Source organism: Neofelis nebulosa, chromosome 18 (assembly GCF_028018385.1).
Source record: "Neofelis nebulosa isolate mNeoNeb1 chromosome 18, mNeoNeb1.pri, whole genome shotgun sequence".
In the NCBI taxonomy this organism is placed as follows: domain Eukaryota; kingdom Metazoa; phylum Chordata; class Mammalia; order Carnivora; family Felidae; genus Neofelis; species Neofelis nebulosa.
The window spans coordinates 35,021,582-35,049,136 of record NC_080799.1 but is presented as its reverse complement, the minus strand read 5'-3'; the positions used below and the strand labels follow the sequence as shown (position 1 = coordinate 35,049,136).

Sequence of the window (27,555 nt, the reverse complement as noted above, 5' to 3'; positions counted from 1 at the left end):
GACGAGGCCATTGTCAAGCTGGTTGTGGGAGGCACTGGTGTGGGGGGAGTGGGGCAGTTAACCTTCATGGGTGAGTATTCCCGGAAGGTGCTGTCTTGGAGTTATTGCCAGTCTCCAGCGTTGAGCATCGCGGTGCAGGTTGTCCAGGAGGCATGTTCCGGAATGTGCCATTTTAGTGTTTGAGGACAGATTGCTCAGCTCAAGAATTCTTTCCCAATTTCTTCTCTCAGTGCCATAATCTTTGAGTCCTGCAGGCTGGATCTCCTAAGGCTAATCACCTGCGTGAACTGCTCTGTGGGATTTATTTACCCTCCCACCCCTCTGGCCTTTCCAGGAGCTGACAGCACAGTGGGACAGGTCATGTGGGTGAACTTAGGACACGATTTGCCCCTATAGTCACCACGTTCCTCATAGAAGAACACGTCTTCCAGCCAGCCCCTACCCCCTGGTCTTTGGAAATAACCGTCCTTACCAGTGAGGGACACCGTGACCCTCCCTTACTCATGCGTTGAGATACTTTCCAAGTGCCTCCTGTGTGTCAGGCCCTGGGATACAACCCACCAGTATGTAATTTCTTTGACTTAATCCATAGTAAGCCCAGCAGGGGAGTAGTGCCTGCCTGCTTCACCACTGGGAAGGGCGGGGCTGGGGACGCCGGGACTTTGGTCATGCTGTGTGGAGACAGTGTCCTGTCCTGGAGTGGGTACCGGACCCCACGTTGCCTGGGTCCTCTCCCGGGAACCCTGCACCCTTAAGCAAGTCGGGTCACCTCTCGGAGTCCTGAGTCCTCATCCCCATCTGTGCATAAAATGCACGCATAACAAGGCCTGGTCTGGAACAAGAGGGGAGTCAGCGTAACAAACGACCACAGGTCTGGTGGTTGACGACAGCACAACACGCATTGGTTGTCTCTCAGTCGTGGAGGCCAGAAGCCTGAAATCCAAGCGCAGGCACCAGCAGGGCCTGGCTCCATCTGGAGGCTCCAGGGGCGGATCCTTCCTTGATGTCCCTGGTGCCTGCTGGCCATCCCATCTGTGCCCGCCATTCCTCCTGCCCTGCCCTGAGCCCCTCAGCCCGCGGCTGCCAGATGGCTGTCCGGTCAAGCAGCTGTGGTGTGGCCACTAAGGTTGGGGTTCCTGGTAAAATGTCATTCAGGAGGAGGGGTCTGCCTTAAAACCACTGGAAGCCTCGAGACTACAAGGAATGGAAAATCCACGGGTACGTTTGTAGCCTGGGATAAATCGTTCCCACAAGTGTGGCAAATGCAGATGCGAGCTCAGTGTAAATGAGAAAAGAGGTGAAGGGTGAGAAAGAGAATAAAAAGCCTTTATTCCAGAAGAGAGGACACAGCAAAGAAGAGGTGCGGCAGCTGGGTTTCTGTTCTGACAGGTGGAGCCCGGGTTCAGTCCTTGTGTTTCTGGGCCCGTGGGGAAGGCGGGCCGTGTCATTTCTCCACTCCTCACGGCGCGGCCGACAGGCTCTAGAAAATGCAGGAGCTGGGGAAAAAGCCGACAGCTTGCTGTCGCGTCCCGACCTCCCCACGGGGGCTGGCGCACTCAGGCGTGGCCGGTGAGCGGGCCCCGAGGGGCCCCGGACAGATGAGGAGATGGGGTGCGTTGTGAAAAGTGGAAAATGGGTTCTGATCAAACATGAGCCCAAGGGAAAGACTGAGGTTGTGAGCCGCCTGTGACGGCTTTCCTCTTGTCCTTGTGCAGGGAGGCGGGAGGGCGGCTTGGGATGGGAGGGTGACGAGTGGCACGTGACCGAGAGCTTGCTCCGAAAGCAGAGTGGCAGTGCCCTGGGCAGCGTGCAGACATGACGAGGTCGTGGGTGTTGGCTCCAATTTACAGACCAGGAGACCAGGGCACAGGGATTCTTGGTTAGTAAGTGGCGAGACCCAGGTCTGCCTTACCTTAGGACAGCAGGCCCTGTGTCCCCCTGAAGACCTCTGCAGCCTGAAGTGATCAGTACAGAGCTTCCTGAGGAGCAGACCCCTCTCCCCTGCCCCCAGGTGCCTGAAATGGCGTCCAGGGTGTGGCTTTCATGTTTGTAAGCAGTAGAAGTGAGACCCCCCCGAAGGAGACATTCCAGAGCCATCTCGCTTTTACTTGAACATGAGCAGCGCCTGCTCAGTGCTGATGGGATCCCTGCGCTCGCGACGGTAAAAATACTGTCCCTGTGTGTCGTTAGCGGCACCCCGCCTGGGCACGCCGTGCCCTAATCACCCAAACGCCTTCTTTGCTCGTTACAAGAAGCCGCCTTTCAGAGGCGCTCAGTCTTCCGGGTTCCTTCCTTCCCAGATGAGCCTGTATGCTTGTTTGGGACCCGCGTTTCTTGGTGGAGAGGCAGCAGATGTAGTGGAAAGGACGCGGCCTGGAATTCAGCCAGACCTGGCTTTGAATTCTCGCTGTGTCCCTGGGCGCATCACTCAGCCTCTCTGAGCCTCTGGCAGGATGTGGGACACCATCTACTGAGAGCTCCCTCTGGGCATTTCATGGATAAAAGCAAATGAGTGACTGGATCTCTAAATGCCGTATATCATCAGTCCTCTCGGGCACGATCCAGGCCCTCCTTTCGTTCTTTAGCCTCTGAGAATCATTTCATTGGGCTCTGGAAATCAAATCAGTGGTTCCTCCCCGCCAAGAAGAGTTGACTGTTACCCTGAAATTACCAGTAATTTTTCTCTGGCTGTTCCGTCATCAAGTGGATCAGGAGTTGGCCAAGTTTCGCTGTAAACGCCCAGATAGCACGTGTTTTAGGAAGGGGGGCCACACCGTTTCTGTCACAGTTGCTCGACCTTATGAAGGTAATGAGAAGGCCGCCCTCGATGATAAAGGTTGTACAAGCATCCCTGTGTTCCAGCGAGAATTTATCTACCAAAGCAGGCTGGGATTGGCCCACGGGCCATGGCGTGCCGGTCCCTGATGTGCCGTATGGGGAGGCCCTGGGTTTCAGGCTCGAATTGGCAACGTGAATGTGCCACTGTCTCTGCCCTGGAGGGTTGCCCCAGTGACACTCCTACCCTTGTGCACTCAAGGGGCTGGGCGGTGGAAGCGGGGGGAGAAGGGGGTGCTGTTTGCAAGGAGACAGCGTCAGAGGTGATAGACGTGGCAGGAACCTTCTGTTGTCCCTGTAGTCTGATGTCTCCAATGGGTTCACCCAGACGTACCCTCATCCGCTGCTGGGCGATACTGAGCTGCTCAGACCTGGTGCTCTAACACCCACAGTACCTGTTACTGCTCCTGAGTGCTGCTTGGTGGCCCCTGCTGGGCTCTAAGTGACCATCACGGTTGTGTCTGTGCGTGCTTGGGGAAGTCCTGCACGCACACTCCACTTACCCACGATCCTAGTGAGGCCGGCTTTGGATGCTCGTGTTTGCACAAACCTTATGCTTTTCTTTGGCATCTCCTGGTTGCCCTGTGCCTCGTTTTCTCTGGCCGCTCTGTGGGAGGTAAGGGTGAAATGAGAATGAATGAGGCGGTTCCTTAGTGGTTTCTGAACATTTTTCTTCTTGAAAACCTCACGCTTTTTTAACTCTTTGTTTAAGAGGATCTCTTCCTTAGATATGCGAAGTGGGGGTCCGATCAAAGAGGAACCTTCTCCTGCTAAAGAGGGCCTGGGGGAGGGATATGGCTACTAGAAATCTGGGAACCTGTCAGGAGCAGGTAAGCACCTTCCCACTGCCCGCACGTGGTGTGAGGTTATAGGAGCCTGCAGTGAGGAGCCCTGGTGAGGCCTTGTGTACCCCCCCTCCCCCACCCCCGGGCCTCAGGAGCCTCCTCTGTAGCAGGAGTGAGCTCAGATTAGCTGGTGCTCCCGGCTCTCCTATACATTTCACTGGAGATTGCTGAGGATTCTGAAGAATTGCTTTATGTCCTAGTAAGTTAAGCCCCGAGAAACTGTAGACAGTTGGTGATTTGTACTCTCTTACAGGCGAGCCTTACAACAGTCTGTCGATGGAAAGGCAGAGAGGGTGGTAAATGACCCTGTACGCACTCACAATCAGGGGTGTGTGTGAGAAGCGTGTGCGGGGGCCCCCTGGCTGTTCCTTCCTGCCGGCTTCCAGCCGCCGCTCTGTGGCCGCAGAGACTGAGCGAAACTCCAGCTGGCCCAGGCTTCCCTCACTTCCCTCCCGTAGGGACTTCTCACTGTCCGAGCGAGGACCGGAGTCCTGCTGTTTTCCCTCGTGTTTCAGCCTCCTCTCCAGCTGCTTTGCCCTTCCCCCTCCTGGAAGCCTTACTCACCCTTTGCTTCTGCGCGGACCTGGACACTTAACGGCATTGATGGGTTTATCTGGAGACCGTCTCTCCTTATGGATTGTAGGGTATGTGAGCCACAGGGCTTTGTCCCTGCTGGCTGTCGCCTCCCTGGTACCACAGTGTCTGGCCCTTAAGAGGAACTTAGCATGGATTAGTGGACCAAACATCTCAGTGCTGGCAGGTGTGTGTGTCTGTAGAATGGGGCAGTTGGCCCTTCACTCGTGGGTGAGGGCTGCTGGGTCCTGACCTTCTGTCTGTGCAGCACCCTTGAACTCCGCCCATGAATGATGGGAGTGGTTGCCGCTTAGCGGGGGGTGTCTGTTCTCCGCCAGATGCTCGGTGGGGTAGGTCCTGGGGGGGGGGGCCTTCTGAGCCCTCCCGGCAGCCCCATGGGGCAGCTGCTTTTGCCCTGTTCTGCAGAGGAAGGAGGGCTCAGAGAAGGGTAGAGGCTTGTTCTTGGCCACAGGTGAAGTCAGCTCCGTCCCAGCTGACCCATGTCCCGACCCAGTCATGTTTTTACCTTTTACAGTGATTTGTTTTTGAAAGAGCACATGTGCGTGTGTGCACGTGCACACACACACACACACACACACACGCCCCCCCCCCAAAACACACTTGAGCCGGGGAGGGGGCATAGATAGAGAGAATCCCAAGCAGGCTCCGTGGCATCAGCACAGAAGCCGATGTGGGGTTTGATCCCATGGACCGTGAGATCATGCTTGAGCCGAAATTAAGAGTCAGACGCTTAACCTACTGAGCCACCCAGGTGCCCCAATCCAGTCCTTTAAAAAAAAAAAAAAATTTGATCAATCACAACACATTTTCATTTTTAAACACGTGATAAATACCACTAATGTCTCAGAATCCAGAGAAACAAAGTAGTTTTATTAACCACCTGACACACTTCTGTAATACTTTCTCTCCAACATTTTTCAGCTGTAAACTGATATTTTCCTTGTAAGACAGCAATATCTTGTCATTTTCTCTGCAGAGACTAGAAAGGTAATTCCATTGTTCTACGTGGTTGATCAAAACTTGTTTTTTCCTAACATTCTATTAGAAAATTTTAAAAGAGTTATCTTGAAAAATTTCGCCATAAACACCTGTATACTCATCGCATGGAGTCCACCATTAACAGTTGACTATACTTTTCTCTTCCATCCCTCCACCCATCCCTTTCGCTCTCTCCCTTTATATCCCATCGATTCATCTTTTAAAAATGCATTTCAGGGGTGCCTGGGTGACTCTGTCGGTTAAGCTTCTAACTTTGGCTCAGGTCATGATCTCACAGCTTGTGAACCTGGATCCTGCTTCAGATTCTGTGTCTCCCTCTCTCTCTGCCCTTCCCCCCACTTGTGCTCTGTCTCTCTATTGAAAATAAATAAACATTAAAAACAATTTTTTAAAAAAATGTATTTCAAACTAAATTACAGTTATTAGTATATGTTTCTTCCAAACGACTTTAGTGAGGATACTGACTGGAGTTCAGTGTTTCTTACTTTTTTAAAAAAGCTTTTGATGGAAAGTTTGCATAGAGTGAAATGCAGACATCTTGACCGAATGCTCACTGAGTTCTGACAATTGAACACACTTGTGTAGCAGAAGACTCAGAACTTTGCCGTCTCCCCAGAATGTTCTTTGATGCTCCTTCTTGGTGACTCCCTACACCCCTACCTCAGAGATAGTCACTGTCATGTTTCCCCCCATCGTAGAATACTTTTAATTTAAAGTCTCAAGGTTATGGGGCACCTGGGTGGCTCAGTCGTTTAAGCCTCCAACTCTTTATTTTGGCTGAGGTCATGATCCCAAGGTCATGGGATTGAGCCCTGTGTCAGGGTCCTTACTGAGCTGCTTAAGATGGTCTCTCTCCCTTTCTATCTACCCCTCTGTCACTCACTCGCGCGCTCTCTCAAAAAATAAGTAAATAAAAGCTAAGATAAAATGTCGAGGTTGTTACATTTATTTTTTGAAAGGGTAACTTCCTCCTGCGTGTAATTGGTAAGGTACAAAGTTGTACAGTAAAAAATAATTCTGTCCCCCTCACACCCTTGCTTTTCAGTGTCCTTCCTTTGAAGGCGTTCACTGTCGCCAGTTTTCTGCGTGTCTTTCTAGAAATGGTTAATGCAGATGCAGAAGCCCGCATGCGTGATGCGTGTCTGTCTTCCGAGTCCTTGATGAAAGCGGTACCTCAGGTCACCTGTGTGTTGTGTGTTTGTTGTCATTTGACACTACATCCTAGAGGTCATTTATTGCGTAACGTTGCTAGTTCCCTGGCTCTTACTGCCGTCAACGGTGTTGCAACGTATGTTCTCGGACAGTTGAGTGTACCTATGTAATTCATGCATCTTTATTACTTGGAGAGAAACTAGTTGTCCATTCTTAGTTAACTGGATATTTTCCTCATGCCCCTTCCCTGAAATTCCTGTTCTCCTCCAACCATGCATTTACCCATTTACCCATTTCTTTTTTTCTTTATTAACATTTGTTTATTTATTTTGAGAGAGAGAGAGAGAGAGAGAGAGCGTGTGAGCACAAGCAGGGAAGGGGAAGCCGGGGCGGGAATTCCAAGCAGGCTCCATGCTGTCAGCGCAGAGCCTGATGGGGGCGCTCAGTCCCACAAACCGTGAGATCATGACCTGTTCCGAAATCAAGAATTGGGGGCTTAACTGACTGAGCCAGCCAGGCGCCACTATCCATTTCTGTACGTGTTCATCTTTCTATCCAATGGGAATATTCATTGAGCAGTTACTAAGTGCCTGGGACCAGGATGGGCTCTGGAAATATTGTCCTTGAGATCCTCATGGTCTTTGGGGAGAAGCAGACACATGAAAACTTACATCACAGAAATGTAATAGTCCGCATTTGTTCAGGCTTCCAGAGTTTCCCAGAGGACAGCATAAAAAACTCTCTGAAGCTCTTCATTGCCAGTTCTCTACTCCCCACGGAGGGTCTTTGACCTCAGCTGATTTTTTAAACCATGCAAATGCCTCTAATTGTTTGTAAAACAAAAGAACAAATAAATAGATAAACCCAGAAGCCTGAAAGTGGTCCAGCCCTGGGCTGGTTGCCTCCTTTGGGGCCGGGAAGCCCAGGCCGACTTAGTACTCAGAGCACAGCCCTGGGTCTGTCTGCTCTCTGGCTTGGCCAGCCACGCTGGAAGACAGCCGTGCCATGGCACATTTTGTTCCTTATTAAAAAAACAAGACGAGAGAGCAGGGGTACAGTTGGGCTGGGAAATAGTTGTGTTTGGCAATACAAAGTGAGAGCTAATTGCTTAAGGGAAGGCTTTTCGAGAAGAACCATGATGGAGATGGTGACTGTGGAAAATGTAAACCATGGGTGTCCTTTCGTGATTGGGACACAGGTTTGCTGCTCCAGAACGTCTGCCTTTTGCTTTTCTTCTGAGTGGTAAATCTGAAAGCCGTGTAATTAGAAGAGAGAGAGAGTACAGTTGTCTTCCTCTGGTTTTTCTTAACTCCAAACTAAGTTATCCTTATGCACGAGGATTGCAAATTTGCTCCGAAGCAGTTTAAAAATAGACATTTCAGTGTGGAAAGACAGCTCACATCATTCTGCATCTCGGCAGTCACAAATACTAATTCAGTGTCCTCAGTGTGATGGGTGCCCAGCAAGGCTGCCGTGACACACAGTGCACATGTCCCCCAGCTCACAAGGAGGGACCGGTACACAGACTAACCGCAATGGATTAATGGCCAGCCACACAGCGTGAACCATACAGGTGGCAGTGGAGATGTGTTTAGTTTCTGTGGTCTAGGTGGGTGTCTCCCGGGAATGCACATTTTAGCTGAATCTGGAAGGGCGTACAAACAGGTTGTGGGAAGGGGGTAGGGGAACGTGACTTGAGATGTTACTTGCCGCGCACGTGATTTGAGGATTACATGTGGGAACACACTGGCACACAGTAGGTGTTCAAGACATGTTGGGTGGTCCTTCCCATCTTTGTTGATTCTCTCTAATAGGGCACTCGGAGACAGGTTGTCACGGGGTAGGTGAGGAAGAAACCGGGATTTATTGAAGCCAGGTGACTTCTCTCGCAGAACATCCCATTTTTTGTTAGTCCCCTGAGACTTGACGCATTCTGCTCAGACTCTAGGCTGACGCGTGTATTGTCCGAAGGTGGGAGAGGACCTGGGGTTTCCTTGGGAGAGAGCCAGCCACCTTGGACTGGGTCAGGCCCGTGCCTTGTTCCTCCAGGCCGGGCATCTGCCAAAAATCACCCTGTCACATCAAAGAAAACAGGCTTGTTAAGGAAGGCTTCGGATTTTAGACTCACGTGGACACTTGTGCACATCTGCTCTTGAGCGATTGAGTCCTTCCGGGCCTCCTTCACTCCATCTGAGGTCTCTGTACCAGCAGAGCCCCTTCCGGGTGAATCTGGGTTACTCCATCTCCTGGGCTTCTCCTTTTGCAGAAGCGAAATGCAAAGACCGGGGATTTTGTAGTGGGAGGCGGCGTAGCTTTAGGGGCGAAAAGTGCCGTTGCCTCCTCGATCACTTACCAGCCGAACGACCCTGGGAAAGTTACTTTTTGGGCTACCTATGGCTGCATGTCAAGCCACCCCAAAACTTAATGACGCCAAAACACAACCATCTTCTTGGATTTCATGGTTCTGGGGGTAACCGAGTGGTTTCGCTCCACCATTACGCTGCGGTCTGGGGCTCACCTGAGCTGGACATCCAAGATGGCGTGCTGATTCATCTGGGATTTGGTGCTGGCCTCCTGGCATCTCTGTTGCCTTTGTTTATTCATGCTGAATCCCCTTGTCCTTGCCTGTGGAATGGGGTGGACGGGGAACCCCTGTGCCCACAGAGCCGGGATGGGGAGGATCTGGGACGGTTTTGACGGGAAAGCACTTTGTGACGCAGGAAGCCTTTGATGATGCATGGTGGTGGTGTGTCTGTGTTTGCGGCTCCTCGGGACCAGAAGTCAGGGTCGCTCCAAGGAAAGGGAAGTTTCTCTGTCCACTCTCGCTGCCCCTACTTGCATCCTGATTCTGAAAGGGGGAGGAGGGAAGAGATTTTCCTGTGGCTCTGGCAGTTGCCTGATTGATTCTTTCCTCTCTTCCTCCTTCCTTCCCTTCCTGTTTAAATAAGCACTTACTTAGCATGTTTGTTACTCTTTTTGGCCAAGTCTCAGTTCTTTGAGCCCTTATCCCAGGTCTGAGGAATTCTAGGTCAGAACAGCAGGGTGAACCAGCCTCTGGATTCCATTTTGGCCCAGTTGTGAGGGGCTACGGTGAGCTGGCCTATCTCTGCTCCCCCGTCCCCAAGCAGCTCGTGAAATCCTGAGTTGGGAAAGACTGGGGAAGCTTCTTTGCTAACGCAGCCCAGAAGAGTGTTTTCTGTGAGCCTCGCCTGCCGCCCCCCCACCCCCATCCATGTGTGTGCAGCACCTGGGGTGTTTGTCCAGGAGGATCCGGGAAAGCTGGCTGCTCTGTGTCTCCAGGAACGGGCTCTGCCTTTCCTGCACCCACATGCTGCCATGTGAGTCCCCAGCCCACAGGCCAGGTGGGGACCCGCCTTTTCTCCAGGGCCTGAGAGAAGTGAATGAGAACATCCATGTTGCTGATCCCTGTTTTATGCCCCCTGTTGAGGGTGAAGCCAGCACAGGCCCTATCCTAGAGACGTGTCCCTCCAGGCTTTGCTTGTAGCTTCGGGCAGTCACAAGGGATGTTTGTGGCCCATGTCCTAATTCAGAAGGGTTTAACACCTTCTAGCTACTTAGATCCATTGTCCAAGGTGATTCTTAAAACTCAGCACCCCTGAGAGTTAACTTATGTGTGAAGAAAATCCTGCCTTCTGAGAATCGATTCCTTTCTAGAAGCAGCTTTCTTTGTTCTTAGCCTTGTAGAGTGATGTCTGTCCTTAACGCCCTCACCTTCTCTTTTCCTTGAGTCCTTCTGGTCTCCTTTCCTTCAGCTTTGTGGGGTTGATCCAGTCAGAACCTTCCCTCTTGCGAGTGCAGCTCCCTGGGTCCGCGCTCTGTTCGCTTCCAGTGTGAAAGCAGGCTGATCGAAAGATGGTGTCACCATGCACGAAATGGTGTGGCAGCTGTCTTCAGTTTGGCAGTCCCTTCTCCAGTATGCGTACCTGCTTCTCCTGTCGTGCCCGAGGAACCTTCCCCAGACCCGGGTGTCAAGGGGGAAGCTCGGAAAAGAGAGGCCAAGGGCCGCCCCACGGCCATGCCAGAGAAGGTGCTAGAGTCCTGGCCGTGCCACGGGGTTCCGTGTGGAAGAGCCAAGGGGAGCGTGGTGTGTGCGCGGTGCCGGGCCTTCAGAGCCTCCCCTTGTCTTTCTGCATCCCAGACTCCAGAGCATTTGAAGGCAAAGTCTCTACTTTCTTCACAGCTTTCTGCATTTCAGCCAAGTGCATTTTGCAGGGGGCGGGCTGGGCATCGGGCAGAGTATTTTATTTACTTTACACAGTTACACGAAAGACGCTTAACACATAATATGTGTCTGTTTATGGTTACGTGATCAATGCACTTTCAGTGTAGAAAGTCCAGAAAAGTGCAATCCATGTGACCTCTCTCTCCCCGGTGTCCCCTTTCCCCTTGTTTCATTCTGACCTTACTGATGGGTGGATGTCCTAAGTTGTGCTTAAGAATTCACAGTTCCAAGCAGCGTTTTGTGAAACAGAGGCAAGGAGCTGTTGGCTATGCCATTAAAAATCTATCAGAAGCTCTCTTCTGGCGGGGTAATACGTTTTTATTTAAATGTTCAATTGGCAGTACGTTATTTCAGAACTCAAATGATGTAAAAGGATATTTGGTAAATAGACTCATTTTCTTTTTTTAATTTTTTTTTTTATTCTTTGTTTTTGAGAGTACAAGTGAAAGCGCTCAGGAGATACGTAGAGAGAGAGGGGGACAGAGGATCCAAAGTGGGCTCTCTGCTGACAGCAGAGAGCCCGACGCGGGGTTTGATCCCATGAACCGTGAGATCATGACCTGAGCTGAAGTCGGATGCTTAGCTGACTGAGCCACTCAGGCGCCCCTCATTTTCTTTTTTCTAAAGTGTTTACTTATTTATCTATTTAGAGAGATTTGCTATTTATGTATTTGCTATCTATATATTTAGAACTGGAAAGTAGGGGAGTGGCAGGGAGAGAGGTAAAGAGAGAATCCCAAGCTGACCTGACTTGGGGCTCGATCTCATGAACCACGAGATCATGACCTGAGCCAAAATCAAGAGCCAGATGCCTAACCGACTGAGCCACCCGGGCACCCCCAAATAGCCTCATTTTCAGTGTCTTCTGCCGGCTGCCCAGGCCCCCACTCCCACACCCCGGTGCCCACGGGGTGCTCCTTTTCTAGGTGTCTTAAATTTCCCTGCTAGTGCTTCTCAATGCAGGAACAGACGAATACAACTTGATAGTTACCTCTGCACTTGTGCGTTAAGGATAGTACGTTAGACCCACCACCTGCACCCTGCTTAGGCTTTCTCTTGATCTTTCCTGGAGATCTTTTCATGACCGCACACGGAAAGCTATTTTGTTCTTCAAAAGCACATTTAAAATTTTTTTCTAAAGCAGTTCATTCGAAAGATAGATTATTTTAGTCTTATGGAAATACAGCCAATGCAAATTTGGTCTGTTTCTCTCCCCACTCCCACTCCTACTGTATTATCAATGATAGCCACTGTTAATGTTCTTCTGTATTTTTCCAGAATCATTTTCATGCTTGTACCCTCATGAGTGTGCACGTGTAACCTATTTTTTGTTTAATCTGGCCATCTCGTACAGACATGCCATCATTTCCTGAATGGTTTCTCTACAGTTGGACCTTTAGATGATTTGCAAAAATCTCAGCCATCGAAAGAGGAATGATCTTTGATGTAAATTTTGGTCTGTGTCTTTGGTTATTTCCTCCAGAGAAATCGTAGGAATGAGGTATCTGGGTCAGAGCATGTGGATGTTCTTAGGGATTGTGGGACACAGTGTCATGGCTTCCCTAATAGATTAAACCGTCTTCCCAGCCGTCCACAGGAAAAATGACGGACGCCATAACAGAAGGGCCACACCAACCAGTCCAGTGAGTTCCTGGTCCCTTTAAGCTGAAGTTTTCTCAGGTTGGGGGGTAGGCATGTACCTCCTTGTTGGGGTTGAAGGAATCCCTCCATAGCAGCTTCTTAGCCAAACCTGCTCATGGCGCCCATTTTAATTGCTTGGCTGCACACATCTGTCCAGGGCCCAGGTTGGGTGTCCTCCCCCTGGGCTGTGGGGAGAGACGGCCTTTGGGTCGGCAGGACAGATTCTCTGTGTCAAGGATAACAGAACATAGAGCTTTTCTCCGTAACGGCCATACTGTTAGTACAGTGCAGTTACCGTGAACGTCCTACCTCCCAGGTGTTGTTCTGGGTACTCTGTAGGCATCAGCTCATTTTGTCTGTAGGTGAACTCTGAGTGCTACGACTGTCCTGCCTGTTTTACAGGTGAGGACAGTGTGACCAGAGGGGGCAACTGATTTGCTCGTGGCCACAGGGTCAAGAACAGCTGGGGCTGGGGTTGACCCTGAGCCTTGTGGCCCCACAGTGTAGGCTCCATAATCATGGCATCCTCCTGCCTCGGAGAGAACCCACTGTGTCTTTAAGGAGTGCCTTCTGGCATCTCCAGCCCCCAGGAAAGGGTCCAGGTCTCACCTCCTTCCACCCCACAGCTGGTTTTCCCCGTGTTTGCTGAGGGTTTGGCAGAAAAGCCTTTGCGGTTGGACAGATCTGAATTCAGATCCACTTCCTGCATGTGTGGCCTTGGCAAGGTCTCAGCCTCCCTGAGCCTGTTTGCTCATCTATGAAGCGTTCGGGGGGACAGATTGTTATGAAGAACGATGCAGATTGTGGTAACAGGAAAGCTCTGACAGGTGTAGTGTGTGAAGTAAATGCTCTCTTCCTCAGTTGCCCACACCCTCCCCCTTTGCACTCTTTCCTCTTGGTTTTGATCCACATCCTTAAGTTCTGGCCACTTCAGATCCGATCAGAAGCTCATGCCCTGGCCGTGATCGTAATGCCGCCATTTATTGAACATCTCCTGGTGCTGACCATTTCGGTACCTGCTTTACGGGGTACCTGCCATTCTGCCAGGGAGTGGAGTTTCTTGGACCGAATCGTATTCTCCCGGGGCCCTTCTGAGTCAGGAACGGCAGCTGTGCTGTGCCTTCCAGGTGCTGGTGTATCGTGACAGGGAAGGATGGAGCCGTCTGGGCGCAGACGTTGACCTTTTGTGTTTATGTCCTCGGTGCGTCTGTGTTCATCATGGTGGCAGTGGCTGTTTTGTCCACTGCTCATCTGGTATCTTGTACCTCAGATCCTAATCAGGTCTTTAGAGCTCCAAAATTACACGATTTTATAGGCCTGCTATTATCTCGATAGGGTTAACAGTCCTTTTTCTGTGAAGGTAATCAAGATTCCTCATGGTGACATATTTTTATTACCCCAACACCGTCTCTAACCATCCTTCCACACAGTCTCTTCTTGTTTTCCAGTAACTGCTTTCTCACCTTGTTCTGAACAGGAAATGTGTAAGCATCATTGGGAGGCAGGATTCTTGCATGATTATGCCAACCACGGTAACCAGGATGCATTTTCTCTCTCCCTTCTCCCCTTTCCTGATGGCAGGTGCCCGGAGATTTGAGCCAAACATCCGAAGACCAGAGTTTGTCGGATTTTGAAATGTAAGTCCACAGCATCTACTCATGAGGGCCCCTTTAGAAGTAGGACTCAGTGGTTTGGCTTGTCTCCCAGAAGACCACCGGCGGGGGGGGGGGGGGGGGGTGGGAAACAAAGATCACTGTTTCAGTCTGCACAGGGCAATTTGGTTATCATAGAGGGAGAGGCTGTTCACCTGCAGCCCAAGTCTGGCCTTCAGATGTGCTGTGGTTCTCTTCTTGGGTATTAGAAAACAATTATTTTTTTGGCTGACATTTTAGACTTGGAAGCTATCACATAAGAATTTAAATTTCGCTTTAAAAAGAAAACAAGGGGGGCTCCGATCCCTACCAGGCCACGGTCAGAGCCAAGTAGCAGCTGCCTCCTTCACACAGGGCAAGTACTCTTTCACTTACCACAATGCCCCCTTTTTCCTGTTGCCTGACTCTGGCCTGCTGCCCTCATTTCTTTCTCTGCATGTCTCCTAGAAGAATGAGTTCGCAACCCCTGAGTTAATGGAAACAGCAGTGGTTTGGTACATGGGTCTGATTTGTGACTGGATGTGACTCTGGCTGGTGCCCCTGATGATAAGCTCCTAAAGAACTTAGTTGGTCTTCAGACTGTTTCACAATCAGGTTGCTTTGGGGTTCGGGTACTCGTGCATAGTTCCTCAGCCCAACAAGAACAGTATATACTTTGCTTCTTATTTTTAAATACATATTTTTAAATGTTTATTTTGATTGAGAGAGAGTGTGCACCAGTGGGGAGAATGGGCAGAGGGTGAGGGGGAGGGAGAGAATCCTAAGCAGGCTCCATGCTCTCAGCACGGAGCCAGATTTGGGGCTCGATCCCACCAATCATGAGATCATGTCCTGAGCTGAAATCGAGAGTCAGATGTTCAACTGACTGAGCCACCCAGGAGCCCCTCTTCTCAAGTGTACTGGTACGTTTTCCAGGATAGATCCTATGTTACACTACAAAACAAGTCTCCCTCACCTTAAAAAGATGGAAATTCTAGAAAGGACCTTCTTGGACCACAGTGAATTACTAACCAGAGGGATTTGTCTCTCTCCCACTCCCCGAGGGCAGGGTCTGGGTCGTCTTGCTTCCATGCTCTGTCTCCAGGACCTAAAGTAGCCACTGGCACATAGTAGGTTCTCAGTCAGCATTTATTTAATGCATGAGTGAGCCACCAAAAGACGGAACAAGTGAGTTAATATCAAGGAGGGAAATGGCCCTGTAAACAGTTCTCATGCTGTGGGGTGAATGTTCTGAGACGGAGAAATGCTGAAGCCAGTCGGGGGTGTCTCACACTCACTGATCAGGAAGGTGAATGCAAAGCAGATCCTTGGGTCCGCTGGTGCCCGACCCACCCCCGGACAGAGATGCAAGGGAACACTTTAGGCGCTAGGACCCTTGGGAGGACCTTTCCAGGAGGGACGAGGAGGGATGGGAGGGGTGCCATTAATGTGCACACCAGCCTGACGGCTCAGAATTGCCATTTGGACTTGGAGCTCTGAGAGCTGATGGATGATTTTGCCCTGTGGAGGAAGTCAGCACCTCAGCTCGGAGCTTGGAAGGATGCCGCCTCAGGAGAGAACCATCTCTCTGTGAGACTAAAATGCTCTCTACGCCTGAGTTGGGGAGACCACTGAGTCCCGGGCTCTTCCCCCATCGTCTCAGATTGTGGTGTAAGCACAGAAGTCTGGTACATCTTTGTGGACTGCTCCTTAGAGAGAGGGAGAGTTCAGGAGGGGGCACTGAGCCCGGGCACAGCTCGAGGTGGAGGCCCCTCCCAGAGTTGTGCGGTGCCCTCGTGATACCCGTCAGGACTGACCCTCAGGTGTTAGAGACAGGGTTTCCGGCCTGCACGCCTGGCCTTCAGCCTGGTGGAAGATCGCTGGAGTGGGCCCGTGTACCCAGCGACTCACAGCTAGGTGACAGCCGTCACGTGAGGCAGAGCTCACATACCCAAGGGGACCCTTGAAGGACCCCTTAAATATCCCATGAGGATTCCCTGAGATAATCCAGGGAAATCATGAAATCATACGTTGTAGGTGCTTAGGAAATGACTTGCCCTTGAATTTAAATCTTGGTTCATTGGAGCCACACACAGTGGTTTTGGAGACTTGCAAGGCGGGTATTTGCACCTGGCTTCCTGGTTTCCCAGCCTGCCATTTTCTCTTTCCCCTCCCCCCACCCCAAAGAGCCGTTACCTGCATTGCCATGGATGTCGGTCTCCTGAGTCCCTGGGTGGAGTCTGATCTTAAAACGGGGGCCAGGGTGTAGAGGGGCACAGCGAGGAGGCAGTGTGACCCCTCTGGGTGCCCCAGGTACCCTGCAGTCATCAGGTCACATGACCCTCCACACCCCCGTGGGGGCCTCCAATTATTATCCCTCTTATCAGAGGAAGAAACTCAGGTTTAGAGAAAGTAGGAGTCACGCTGACTCAGTTGTAAAGCTAAAGTCCATTTCTTATTCCAAAGTACACACTGTGTGTCTGAATAAAAAAATACACATAGACTTAAACTAAGTCCCTGAAGAATGATCCTGGGGGCTGGGCAAACATGCCTACCCAAGCCCTTCGTGTTACTCGTGGACATGATCGATGTTGTCCTAAATTCTGGTGTGTGATGCCTCTTAGAGGAGAAGTCTGTTTTCCTCCGATCCTCACTGTAAATTGAAATGACTAATTTTGATCTTTGGTTTCGGTCAGATCAAACCGGGCGCTGATCAACGTCTGGATCCCATCAGTGTTTCTGCGGGGCAAAGCGGCGAATGCCTTCCACGTGTATCAGGTGAGCGTCTGGTTTTCGGCCAGATGTCACTGCTGGGGTGGAACCAACAGCCTTTCGTTGCACTGTGGTGCCTCTGCCTCTCGGCCACGGCCACGGCCTCCCGACGCCAGCCTCCCAGTTGCCGGGCCTCCCTGAGGAAGGGGTCCTTCCTTCATGTAGACAGGAGGGGCCGGGGTGGAGCTTCTTCGTGTCGGTCAGGCCCGTTGGTGCAGACGCTGCAGATCTGAGCTTGGACAGCGGGAGCCAAAATGGGATTTGTCGGCTTGTGTTGCAGCCAGAGAGTCTGAGTGTATGTGCGGCCCCAGGCATGACCGGGCCCGTGGCCGGAAACCTGCTGCCATCCGCTCTGTCCTTTGCTCAGGCGTCCTTCTCGGGCTGGTGCTCTCTGCGGGCTGATGGGTGGCTTTCAGCCTGTCTGGGTGTTTCAGTGTCTCTCCTGGGCCTGTCTTGGACCAGGATCCCCTTCCTGATCCTCAGGGATGGGTGATGGACCCGTGGGATGGGCCAGGTTTGGATGTGACCCCTGCTGGTGCTGGGGTGTGTCTGATGGAGGGAGAGGAGTTCTTCTCTGAATGAAAAGCCGGATACTCTTCTCAGCAGAAGGGGCAACAGTTACTTGACGTAACCCAGAGAGCAGACGTCTCCTCCTCCTCGGGGAGAACTGGTCGGCTCCTGGCTGGGACTTGGGTGTTGGGGACTGAGGGGCCTGTGCGTGCTTTGGGGGTGGTTTATCCCCAACACGTGGGACTCCAGTTTTGCATCTTTCCTCTGATTTCCCGATGCCTCTTTCTGCCCTGCCTTCCTTCCATCTTTTCCTCTATTGTCTTTTACTTTTCTTACCTTGGATCCTGATCTCCAGCCAGTGGTGTTCACCTGCCCTGGACTGCTCTGTTTTCACCACTGACTCTTAGCTGCTTTCGGCTTCCGTCTTCTTGTGTCACGACAACTTATGTTATGTTTTTGTTCTTAAAATTTTTTTTAATGCTTATTTATTTTTGAGACAGAGAGACAGAGCATGAATGGGGGAGGGTCAGAGAGAGAGGGAGACACAGAATCCAAAGCGGGCTCCAGGCTCTGAGCTGTCAGCCCAGAGCCCGATGCGGGACTCGAACCCACGGACCGTGAGATCATGACCTGAGCTGAAGTCAGACACCTAACTGAGCCACCCAGGTGCCCCACGTTTTTGTTCTTACTCCCCATCAGCTCTGTGAAAAGTCTTGAGTTTTGTTGTTGTTTTTTTTTTTTCTTAAGTGGGGAATTGACCATCAAAGAAGACATCTTCTCACCTGTTAAGATATTTTTCTCCAGAGGCTGGATGGTTAGGGGAAAAAAAAAAAAAAAAGACACTGACCTTGAAGATAGGAGCCCTGGTTTCAGTTTTGTAACCTTAAGTGAATCTCCATTTCCTCACGAGTAAGACGGAAATACTACCACTCCTTACCTTGCAAAGCTCTTGTCAGCGTGAGGGGTGTGTGGTGGGTAGGACACACTCTGTATTCTCGTCTTGGAATTTCTGCTGTTCCCAGATGCTTGCCCTGTGTAGTCTTCGGTGGCGGGCGTGGTGGCAGGTGTGTGGTTTATAGGAAAAGGCATCTGTATGGTACACGCATCTTGAAATCTCACAGACAGGTGAGCTAGGGTTTGGCAAGGAAGCTTGCACCAGAAAGCGACTGGAGTTTACTTGTTTGGCAACGGCACTTAGTAAGTAACTCGTCAGTAAGTGTTGGGGAATCTGAGTGCTCCGGATGCTCTCACCTTTGGCTTAAGAAGAGAGTTAGACGTGACAGATCTCCATACATCTCCTTGGTTCTCTTTCTCTTTCGATGCCACACCAACCAAAAACCGTCTTCGGTGAGTGTCCTTTGAGTTCTGCTTTGCGGCTATCAGAGAGCCGGGAGGTGTTGCCCAGGGGGTGAACAAAGTGAAGCAGACAGCTTTATCTTAGACCAAAATTGAAATGTGATATGGGGGGTGTGAGGTAGCACCTCTTGAATGCAGCTGTCTTTCTCCTCTTAGCTAACAGTGCTTCTGGTCAATATCTCACAAGTGAAATCCACACAACATGTTTGAAGACATTCGAGAAAGCTTTTTACGGGGTTCTTACCGTAAACGATAAGGGAAAGAACAAGAGTCACTGAAAATGCTGGTACCATTGGACATTATTTTTCTTAGTTTAAAAAATGCCGTCTGTATATTTCCCCAAAAGATTTGAGATAATTTCTAGAGGAACACCTGTAAAAGAATGATAACATAGAAGTAAAAAATGAAATGTCAGGGTCTGGGAAAATGTAAACTGGTAATACTTCCATTAAGGAAATCATGGAAATCTGTCATGAGATCCTACACCACTGTTCTCGTTGCTTTGTGTATTTCCTCTAGGCTTCCTGGCAGCCAGGGTGAAAATGGAAATGTGCCTATTTTAGATACTACCATTGCTAATGAGAACAAAATACATGAGCTCCTCAAAGGGAGCTCTAAAAGAAATTTCCACACAGAACTGTAGATTAAGCGATACTGAGGGATGTAGTAGAAAATCCCGTTACATGCCTGTGACAAGTCCCTGTCAGGTTCCATCACATCTCCCTCAAAGGAAGACAAGGGTGTAACCTCCAAACAGATATCAGTTCTTTCGAAGAGCCAAGATCAAGGGATCATCATGTGTAGTTTTCTCAGTAGATCTGGGCTTTCCAGTACGACAGCCACTAGCCACACACAGCCATTTACATTTAAATGAACTAAAATATAGTAAACTTAGAAATTCAGTTCAAGTCCACTAGCCCCATTTCAAGTGCTTAACAGCCATATGCTGCCAGTGGCGACTTTATGCGGCAGCACAGTTACAGAAAGTTTCCATCATTGCAGAGAGTCTTCTTGGGCAGAACAGTGTCTCCAAGAGTGTTGGAAAGCAGGATAATTTTATGTGTGCTTAACCAGGTTCTAGAAAGACAGAGGCTGGGCATTAACAAATCCTGCTGGGAGAAAGCCACTCTGTTTTCAGCTCTTCCACGGTTTGGGATTACCAGGGGGAGAAAGTCTTCAAGTGTTGACCTTGTGCCGTCCACACCCTTGAATCTTTCTGTTCGGCGGTGACAGGAAGGAGCAGACTTGAACTTGATCTTACTTGTTGTCTGGTTTTAATTGTGTTTAGTTTTTACATCTCCCTTCTAGTTAAGGCACAGAATCCTGTTTTCCACTTACCACAGTGATGCATTTTCCTTTTTTTTAAGTTTTTTTTTTTTTGACAGGGGGGTGCATGGGGGAAGAGCAGAGGTCGGGTGGTGGGTGGGGGGAGAGAATCCCAAGCAGCCTGCATGTCGTCAGCCCAGAGCCTGATGCGGGGCTCGAACCTACAAACCGTGAGATCATGACCTGAGCAGAAATCCAGTCGGACGCTTACTGACTGAGCTACCCAGGCACCCTGCATTTTCCTTCTAAAATAAATTTAAGAAGAAAGAAAGAGAGTCTGCTTGAAGAACAATGCTAAAGAAACGATAATGCAAGCAGCCAGAGTTTGGGACAGTGTTATGTATTTGGGAAACACCGCGCTGAGGGAACAGACCGCTTACAATAAAAGGGTAATGGGGAGAAAACTAACAAGAAGCCGTAGCGGCTGCTGCCTCTCGCTGGTGTGTGTGCATTATGTCAAATAGCTCATTGAGTCCTCAAAAGCACCCTGTGAATAAACTCTTCTTCTCCCCATTTTATAGATGAGAAAACAAAGGCACGGAGAAGCATGGCATTCAGTAACATTTTTGGAGCCCAAATAGCGTTTTCTCACAAGGTGCCGGTTTCCAGAGGTTCTGAGACTGAGGGTGAAGCTCTTTAAAAACCCAAGAGGCAATTGGGACAGTTGCCTTCAATCTGAAGGGAGGGGCCCGGCCTGCCTGGGTGGCCGCCCGTGTTTCTGAGAAGGTGGGCCGCTGCAGCCCAGCAGGGAGTTTTCTCTAGAACTTCGGGGGGCCACCGCAGGGCCCAGACATGTTACCCATCGAGCCCCCCGCATCCACAGGCTGGGCTGAGGCGGTCTTGCTTAGGGAAGTTGTCCGAGCAGGTGTTCGCGTTGGCTGCTCTGGCCGTGGGTGGGTTTCAGGGAAGCTCCTTCAGAGCTTCTTGTTTGGGCAGCGTCAGGGCCTGGAGAGCCTGCCTGGAGGCCTGGCAAAGGTAGTCCTAAATGCCAGACGCGCTGAGATAGCCCACTGATGCACGTGGTACCAATGGCTTTCACCGTTGGTGTGGCGGGAAGAGGTCTGGAATTTTATTTTGCGCACGGGGTTCTGGCAGGACGGGCCATCCCTGGACGGGGGTGAATGCAAGGTCTTAAAAAGCGGCTTGCGCCTTTGAGCGCCAGGATTTCCACGCTCCATCCCCGAGTCCGAAACGGGGGCTGAGGGGTGCTCTGGCACTAGCAGGAAATGGCAGCGTTTGAGCAATCCTCAGGACAGAGGTAAAATTGGTGTCCAGAACCTTCCCAGTGGAAGGTTTGTGTCCGTGAACGTCTCTTACGCTTCTGGCCGCTGCTGATGCTGGGTTGCTAACAGACACCAGCCAGAGACACGGTGATTGAACAGCAACACGTGAACCGGGAGCAACTATTTATTTTGTTATATTTTCAATTTTGTTTAACGTTCGTTTCTTTTTGAGGCAGAGAGAGACAGAGCATGAAGGGGGGAGGGTCAGAGAGAGGGAGACACAGAATCCGAAACAGGCTCCAGGCTCCGAGCCGTCAGCCCAGAGCCCGACGCGGGGCTCGAACTCACGGACCACGAGACCGTGACCTGAGCTGAAGTCGGATGCTCAACGGACTGAGCCCCCCAGGCGCCCCATGGGAGAAACTGTTTAATAACTGGCTTTCTTAGCTTCTCTCTCCTTCTTCTCTCTGTGTTTACGCACCATTGCACTTGTGGGCTCAGTTTTCTGTCACTTCCATATCATTTGTTGTTAGTGAGTTAGCACCTGGTTTGTACCTTGGCAGTTGCTTGATCTTCTTCTCCAAGTACCCCCACTTCCGAAGAAGATTGAGGTCCGCCGTCTTTAAATTCTGCTGTAGTGTTTATGAAGGCATGGGAGACCTTCAAACAACCTGCCTATTTTGTTCTTAAGCAAATATTACAGGCACTAAACTGCAATGAAACAATCCATCCATGTGCTTACGTTCAGAACCCTTAAGTCTTTGCCTTTGAAAAGTACTGTTGGTGTAAGTACAGCCGAAACCCGTCCTCCGTGTGGGATTAATTTCAGACTTTGAATTCAGCCACCAGAAACACTGCCTACTGTAAAATACTCCATTTGCACAGCACAGCTAATTAGGTCTCCTTTGTATATATATATATAAAAAAAAAAAAATCATTGCTTTGTTTCAGCCAAGCTCTTCCCTTCTGGATGGAAGAGGTCCCCTTTTCTAGAAGCCACAGTGTGTGGTGTTGGTTAAAGGTGCCCCAGGAAGGCCCAGTGAGTATTTGTGGTCCCACCCGGAAGGACCCCGTGTCACCTGGGCAGTCCTTTTGCAGGTTTATTCCATCGGGGCGTGTTTTTGTATGTGAGGCCAGGAATCCATTCTTTCCCCTGTTAATAATACATCACAGGGTCCAGGTGGGCTGCACGGGGTGTGGAGGAGGGTGACGCATTTGTACTCGAGGCTGCAGGCTTCTCAGCCATTCCTTTTCATCCCCTTTCCTAAGAGGCTTACCCTGCGGGCCCTCCAGTTCTCTTCCCTGCGGCTCTGTCTCGAGGCTCGCTCTGCCGCTCTGTAGAGAGGGAGGAATTCGTTAAGTGGAGACGGATGAGACAGACACAGGACCCACAGCTGCTGTAACGTGGGCTCTGAGAAGCCCCTGCCCAGTTCCGGATTTGGGGGGAAATGGACCGGCTCTGAGGCAGAAGTGAATCTCTCTCGTCTGCGTCTGCTCCCTCCTGCCACCCCTGTTGTGCCCGAGGCAGGCCCTGGGATTGCTCAGTGTCGTTCAGGCCCTGTCGGCCTTTGTGCTGCACGGTGGGCAGCGTCCTGGGATGGTTGGCCTTGGTGCCTGTGGTCCCTCCCCTTGAGAATGAACCGTCCCACCAAGTGCAGCACCTGAGCGCCTCTACGGTTCACGGCACGTTGGCCTCCCGCTGTTCTGGGATGCTCAGGGCTTCGAGAGAGCCTGATACTGGCAAAAAGAAAAAGCACGTCCCTTTGGACATACAGGTCACTGTTACTCTCTGTTACTGCTTGTGTCTTCCCAAGCAGGAGGAACTACTTTTTCCGTTCACAGTATAAATGCTGTATCCATCCGAAAGCTGTTTATCGAGGGTCTCCTGTATGCCCGGCTTGTGCTAAATCCAGCAGAGCCAGCGGTGATCGAAACCTCCTGCCCTCCCCGACCTGACCATCTGTGGGGGAGACACATGCTGTGGAGTAAACGTACCTCTCGTCGTAAGGGCTGGGGAGAGAGGTATGGGTGGGAGGGACGGAAGGCCACTCATCTTGCACAGCGACAAGTACCGTGTTGGGTGCGGTGTCTGACACGCCACTGTGAGATGACTACCATTAGCGCTCCAGTAACCGCTTGACCGTGATAAGCTACTATACCTGGAAGCAGACATAAAAAGAACATTCAGTTGAACGTCTCTGGGCGCGTTCATACATCGAAAAAAGGCTTTATTTAGCATCTACTTGATCAGGGGCTCCGCATCGGCTACCCGTGGAGCAACAAAGAGCCAGATACCTTCGTCCTCCGTTTCTGGGGCTGCTGAGGAGGTGGGACCACCATTCAAGCAGCTGAAATGGAAGACGGTATCCGTGCAAAACTCTGTGAGGCTTTGCCCAGGGGTGAGCTCTTCCAGCCGGGGCACCAGTGCTCAACAAATACCTGATATCTAATATCCAAATACCTGATATCAACAAATACCAAATCACATGGGATTGCATAGAGGCCTGAAGTATTGAATGCCCAGGCCCCAGTACCTGAGAGTTTGGCCAGCTGGGACGTGCCCACGTGGTGCCGGCTTTAGTCTTGGTGTGGACCGAAATTCCTTGTTGCATTGGACCAGCGACATTATTCGTCAGCATCTCCAAGGTGCCTGTTCGTGATTCCTTCTCTGCCCTTCCTGGAGAGGTTTTCCTGAGATGGTTCCCTGATACAGCTTCTTTGTCAGGAGCTGTGAGCGGGGCTAACATGCAGACCCAAATGCACGTGTGTCCTCGGTCCCTGTCACTGCCCGAACTACAGCTGGGGGCTAGTTTCCAGGTGGGTACCGCCCCCACTCCGATGTTCCCATTTGCTGGACCCTGTGCTTGTTCCCTCGTGGGCATGTTTACGTGGGGAGCCATGACTTGGGCCGAGGGCACGAGTGGAGGCAGTCCCGGGTACTTGGATGGCAGGGTCCTCGGGATCCAGCTGTCACCTCAGCAAAACCCAGCCTGATCCTCTGACGTGACCCCCCCCCCCCCCGTTTGCAACCAGGCCGGGGCTCCTCAAATCGGGACAGTGTGGGAAACGAGCTGACCACCCCTCTTCTGACCAGGATACTAATTCCCGAGGTAACACCTGCCCTCTCCTGGTCGTAGGAGAGTGACACCCAGCTCCAGGGCTTTGCCACCTGGGGCACATTAAATCGAACGCAATGCAAGGAAGTGTTGAAAGCAAAGAACTTGTGTCACTTGTCACAGGTAAGGAGACAGGGAGACGGGTCTCAACACACCGTCTCTCCTTGGGGTTAGTGCTGGAAGCTTTTATTAAACGCATCACAAGGCGAGGGCAGGGAGTTGGGTACATAAGCAATAGGTACGTTTTCTGTTACTTAGACACTTAGGTTCACCTGCACCTGTCATGCTTCTGTCATGCCCGTCAGCCTGCTAGTGTGCGCATCGTATGTTCGACCCAGTGGTGGAAACCCCCACCCGTAGGAGGAGAGCTGAGACTATAACGAGCTACAGGTAACTGGGGCAACGTGGGGGCTTCTGCGCAGGCCCTGAGCTCCCTTCCGGCTCAGACGGTCTCACGCAGGGGGTTTTCAGTGGAACACTTGGCCATATGTGTCCTTGGTAGGAGCTGCAGCTTCTGTAAAACAGACACATTCTATTTCTGCCTTCGTCCCTGTCCCCTCCTCCCTCCTGCTGATAGCTTTCAGTCCTCCCAGTAACTCTGCACTGAGTCCTGACTAACAGAACTTAACAAAGGGGATTCATTGGCTTGCCTCATGGAAAAGACCCGAGGGCAGACCCAGCTTGAATCTCAGGGACTCCGTGTCCTGAGGGCTGGTCTCCCATCTTTTGAGAACGTAACTTTTCCCTTGCGTTGGCTTTGTTCCCAGCCGGGCCGCAGTGGCACGAGTGTCAGTGGGCACCTACAGGCTGACCTCCCCTCGGCTCAGCTGACCCCAGTGGAAAAGGCCCCTGTTCCTTTCAAGGCTGGCAGCAGTCCCGGACCTGGTTCTGACTCTCGGTGGCATGGGCCATACCCCTGTCTGCTCATTGCCTTGTCCAGGCGGATGGCGTGCTTTTGGGTTATATACCTACTCCTGACGCTTAGGGCAGTGGAATAAAGGTGTTCCCCAAAGGAAAATGAGGATGCTCTGACCGGCAGTGGGGGGACTTGGGCTGTGCGTCACCTGGGCTTCCTCAGGAGCTAGCTTGCTAGAAGGCATCTTCACACCAGGTTTCTCTGCTGCAGCACAATTGACATTTTGGATTGGATAATTCTTTGTGGAGGGGGAGGAGGAGGTCTCACCTGTGCATGAAAGGATGTTGAGAAGCATCCGTGGCCACTACCCACTCACCACACACGCCATCTCTCCGGTTGTGACAACCCACAGTGTCTCCACACTTTGCCAAATGTCCCCTGGGGGCATAATTTCTCTAGGCTGACAGGTTCCGCTCTACACGATCCCCCGAATACTGTTACGGTGTTATTTTGTTGAACATAAATGGGATCCTGTGATACATGCCTTCTTTCTCAGTACTCAGACCTCTCTCTTCCTTACTCTTGTTAAACTTCGCCACATTATTTCCCAGTATGAGGGAGCCTTTACTTAATGGTGTGATGACGGACATTTAGACTGTTTTCATTTCCTGGCCATTGCAGACAAACCTCCCAGACTGTTCTCGTACAGACCTCTCTGTCCATATCATAGGCAGGTCTTTAGGATAAATGACTAGAAGTAGATTTGCCAAGGTGCGGGATGTATACCTTTTTTATTTTAAATAGGCCTAGCTAAATTGCTTTCCCAAAGGCTGAACCAATTTTCAGTCCTTCCAATGCCATAAAGGAATATTTTGTCCCCATGTCCTTGCCGTCACTGGGTATTATCAATCTTTTAAATATGACCATTCTGATAGGGGGAACAATGACATTCCATCGATGTCTGGATTTGCATTTTCCTTATTGCTAGGGAGGGTGAGCATACGTCTGTACTTTAATCTGCCATTTGTGTTTTGCGCGTGTGTGTGAATTGCCTGCTGGTGTCCTTCCCTATTGTCGTATGGTACTGTTCATCCCTCTCTTACCCATTTGTAAGAGTGCTCTGCATAGTAATCCTTTGTACTATACATTTCAGACTTTTGCTTGTCTTTTAGCTTTATTATGAGGATTATCGAGTGTTCTTCTATTTCCTGGTCTTCACATCTTGGGAAACCAGGAATTTCTTGGTTGACCTACCGAAGCATACTGCGCCTTACTTATTCTATGTGTGGTTTCACCAGCCCTGAGGTATTGTGGATGCTCTTTCCATTTTAGAGGTGGACAAAGACGTGTTCACAATGGTAAGGAAATAACTTGTCCGAGGTCTCAGCACAAAAGCATCAGAGCCAGATTCACCGTTGGTCTCCCCACCCCAAGTCTGGGGTTTTCACCTGGACTCCCAGCTGCCTCCCAGAGGACAGAATAGAGACCAGAGAGGGGAAGTTGGAGAGAAACAGGTTTGGGCTCATCTACTGATGTCTCCAACTGTGTGTTCATCTCTCTGTCTGTCCAGCCATCCTGCAGTGGGCTGGGTGCTGGGGATATTGTGAAAGATAGAGACGGAGCCTTGGCCATTGACGACTGGATATAAGATTGAATGTGGAGAGCTGTTTAATGGCAGAGTGGGCTTATCACCTACTGATCTCGACACACCCCCCACCACATTTGACCCTGTGCTGTGCGGGAGAGACCAGATGACCACTGAGGCCCCTTTCCAAGTTTATCAGGTTGTGAAAACTTGACTGTCTGATCTTTCTGGTCTGCATGGGTAAAAAAGGAATTTTTTTCTGATTTTGATTTCACAGCCTGAAAAGTAGACACACAGGTGCTCATCCATCTTGAGACTGACCCAAGCGTGAGAAGCAGCCAACATGCCGACTGCCCCCAGCCTTGGACTGCTTGGAGGAAGCACCTTCTGGGCTCCTCACAGCCAGCAGAGTTAGGACTGTAGACCAGGACTTGGCCAGAGAGCCGGGTGCTGCAGAGCAGGGGTGTGCCAGAGCCCCGTCCCATGCCGTGGTGGCTCAGCAGAAGCCAGAAGCCCAGCTTCTCTCCATGGTTCTCAGGTGGTCATCATGGCCTTGGCTGCCATGTTTATACTTGAAGTCTAGACCCAAGGCTTGTAGCTCACCACCCTGTGCAGGTTGTAACCTGTAGCTTCGTGTGGCCCTGCTCTCCTGAATCCCTGCTGGTCCTCTGGCAGGGGGTCAGCCCCACAAAGCCACCGCTGTGTGTCATTTGTACTCACACCTGTATCTCCAGTGCCTAGAATCGGGGAGCAGGCTCGGTACATGTTGGATGGGTGGATGGATCAACAAACCATGTTGACTCTGATTCTCCAGTATATTCTGATAGGCCCCTGTCTTCAGAGTTCTCACTTTGGATTTGTTATCAAACTC

General features: G+C 50.9%; 1 protein-coding gene across 3 annotated transcripts in view; it reads left to right on the top strand.

Annotated features, from left to right (window-relative positions):
* Positions 1–27,555, top strand: part of SNX29 (sorting nexin 29) — a 495,833-nt gene that overhangs the window by 340,097 nt on the left and 128,181 nt on the right. For 2 of the 3 annotated variants that reach the window (XM_058711878.1, XM_058711879.1), the window contains exons 17-18: positions 13,891–13,946; positions 16,637–16,718. The exons of the other annotated variant lie outside the window; for it this stretch is intronic. In XM_058711878.1, coding sequence (XP_058567861.1) covers positions 13,891–13,946; positions 16,637–16,718 — 138 coding nt within the window. The remainder of the gene's footprint in view (positions 1–13,890; positions 13,947–16,636; positions 16,719–27,555) is intronic. 3 annotated transcript variants of the gene reach the window in all.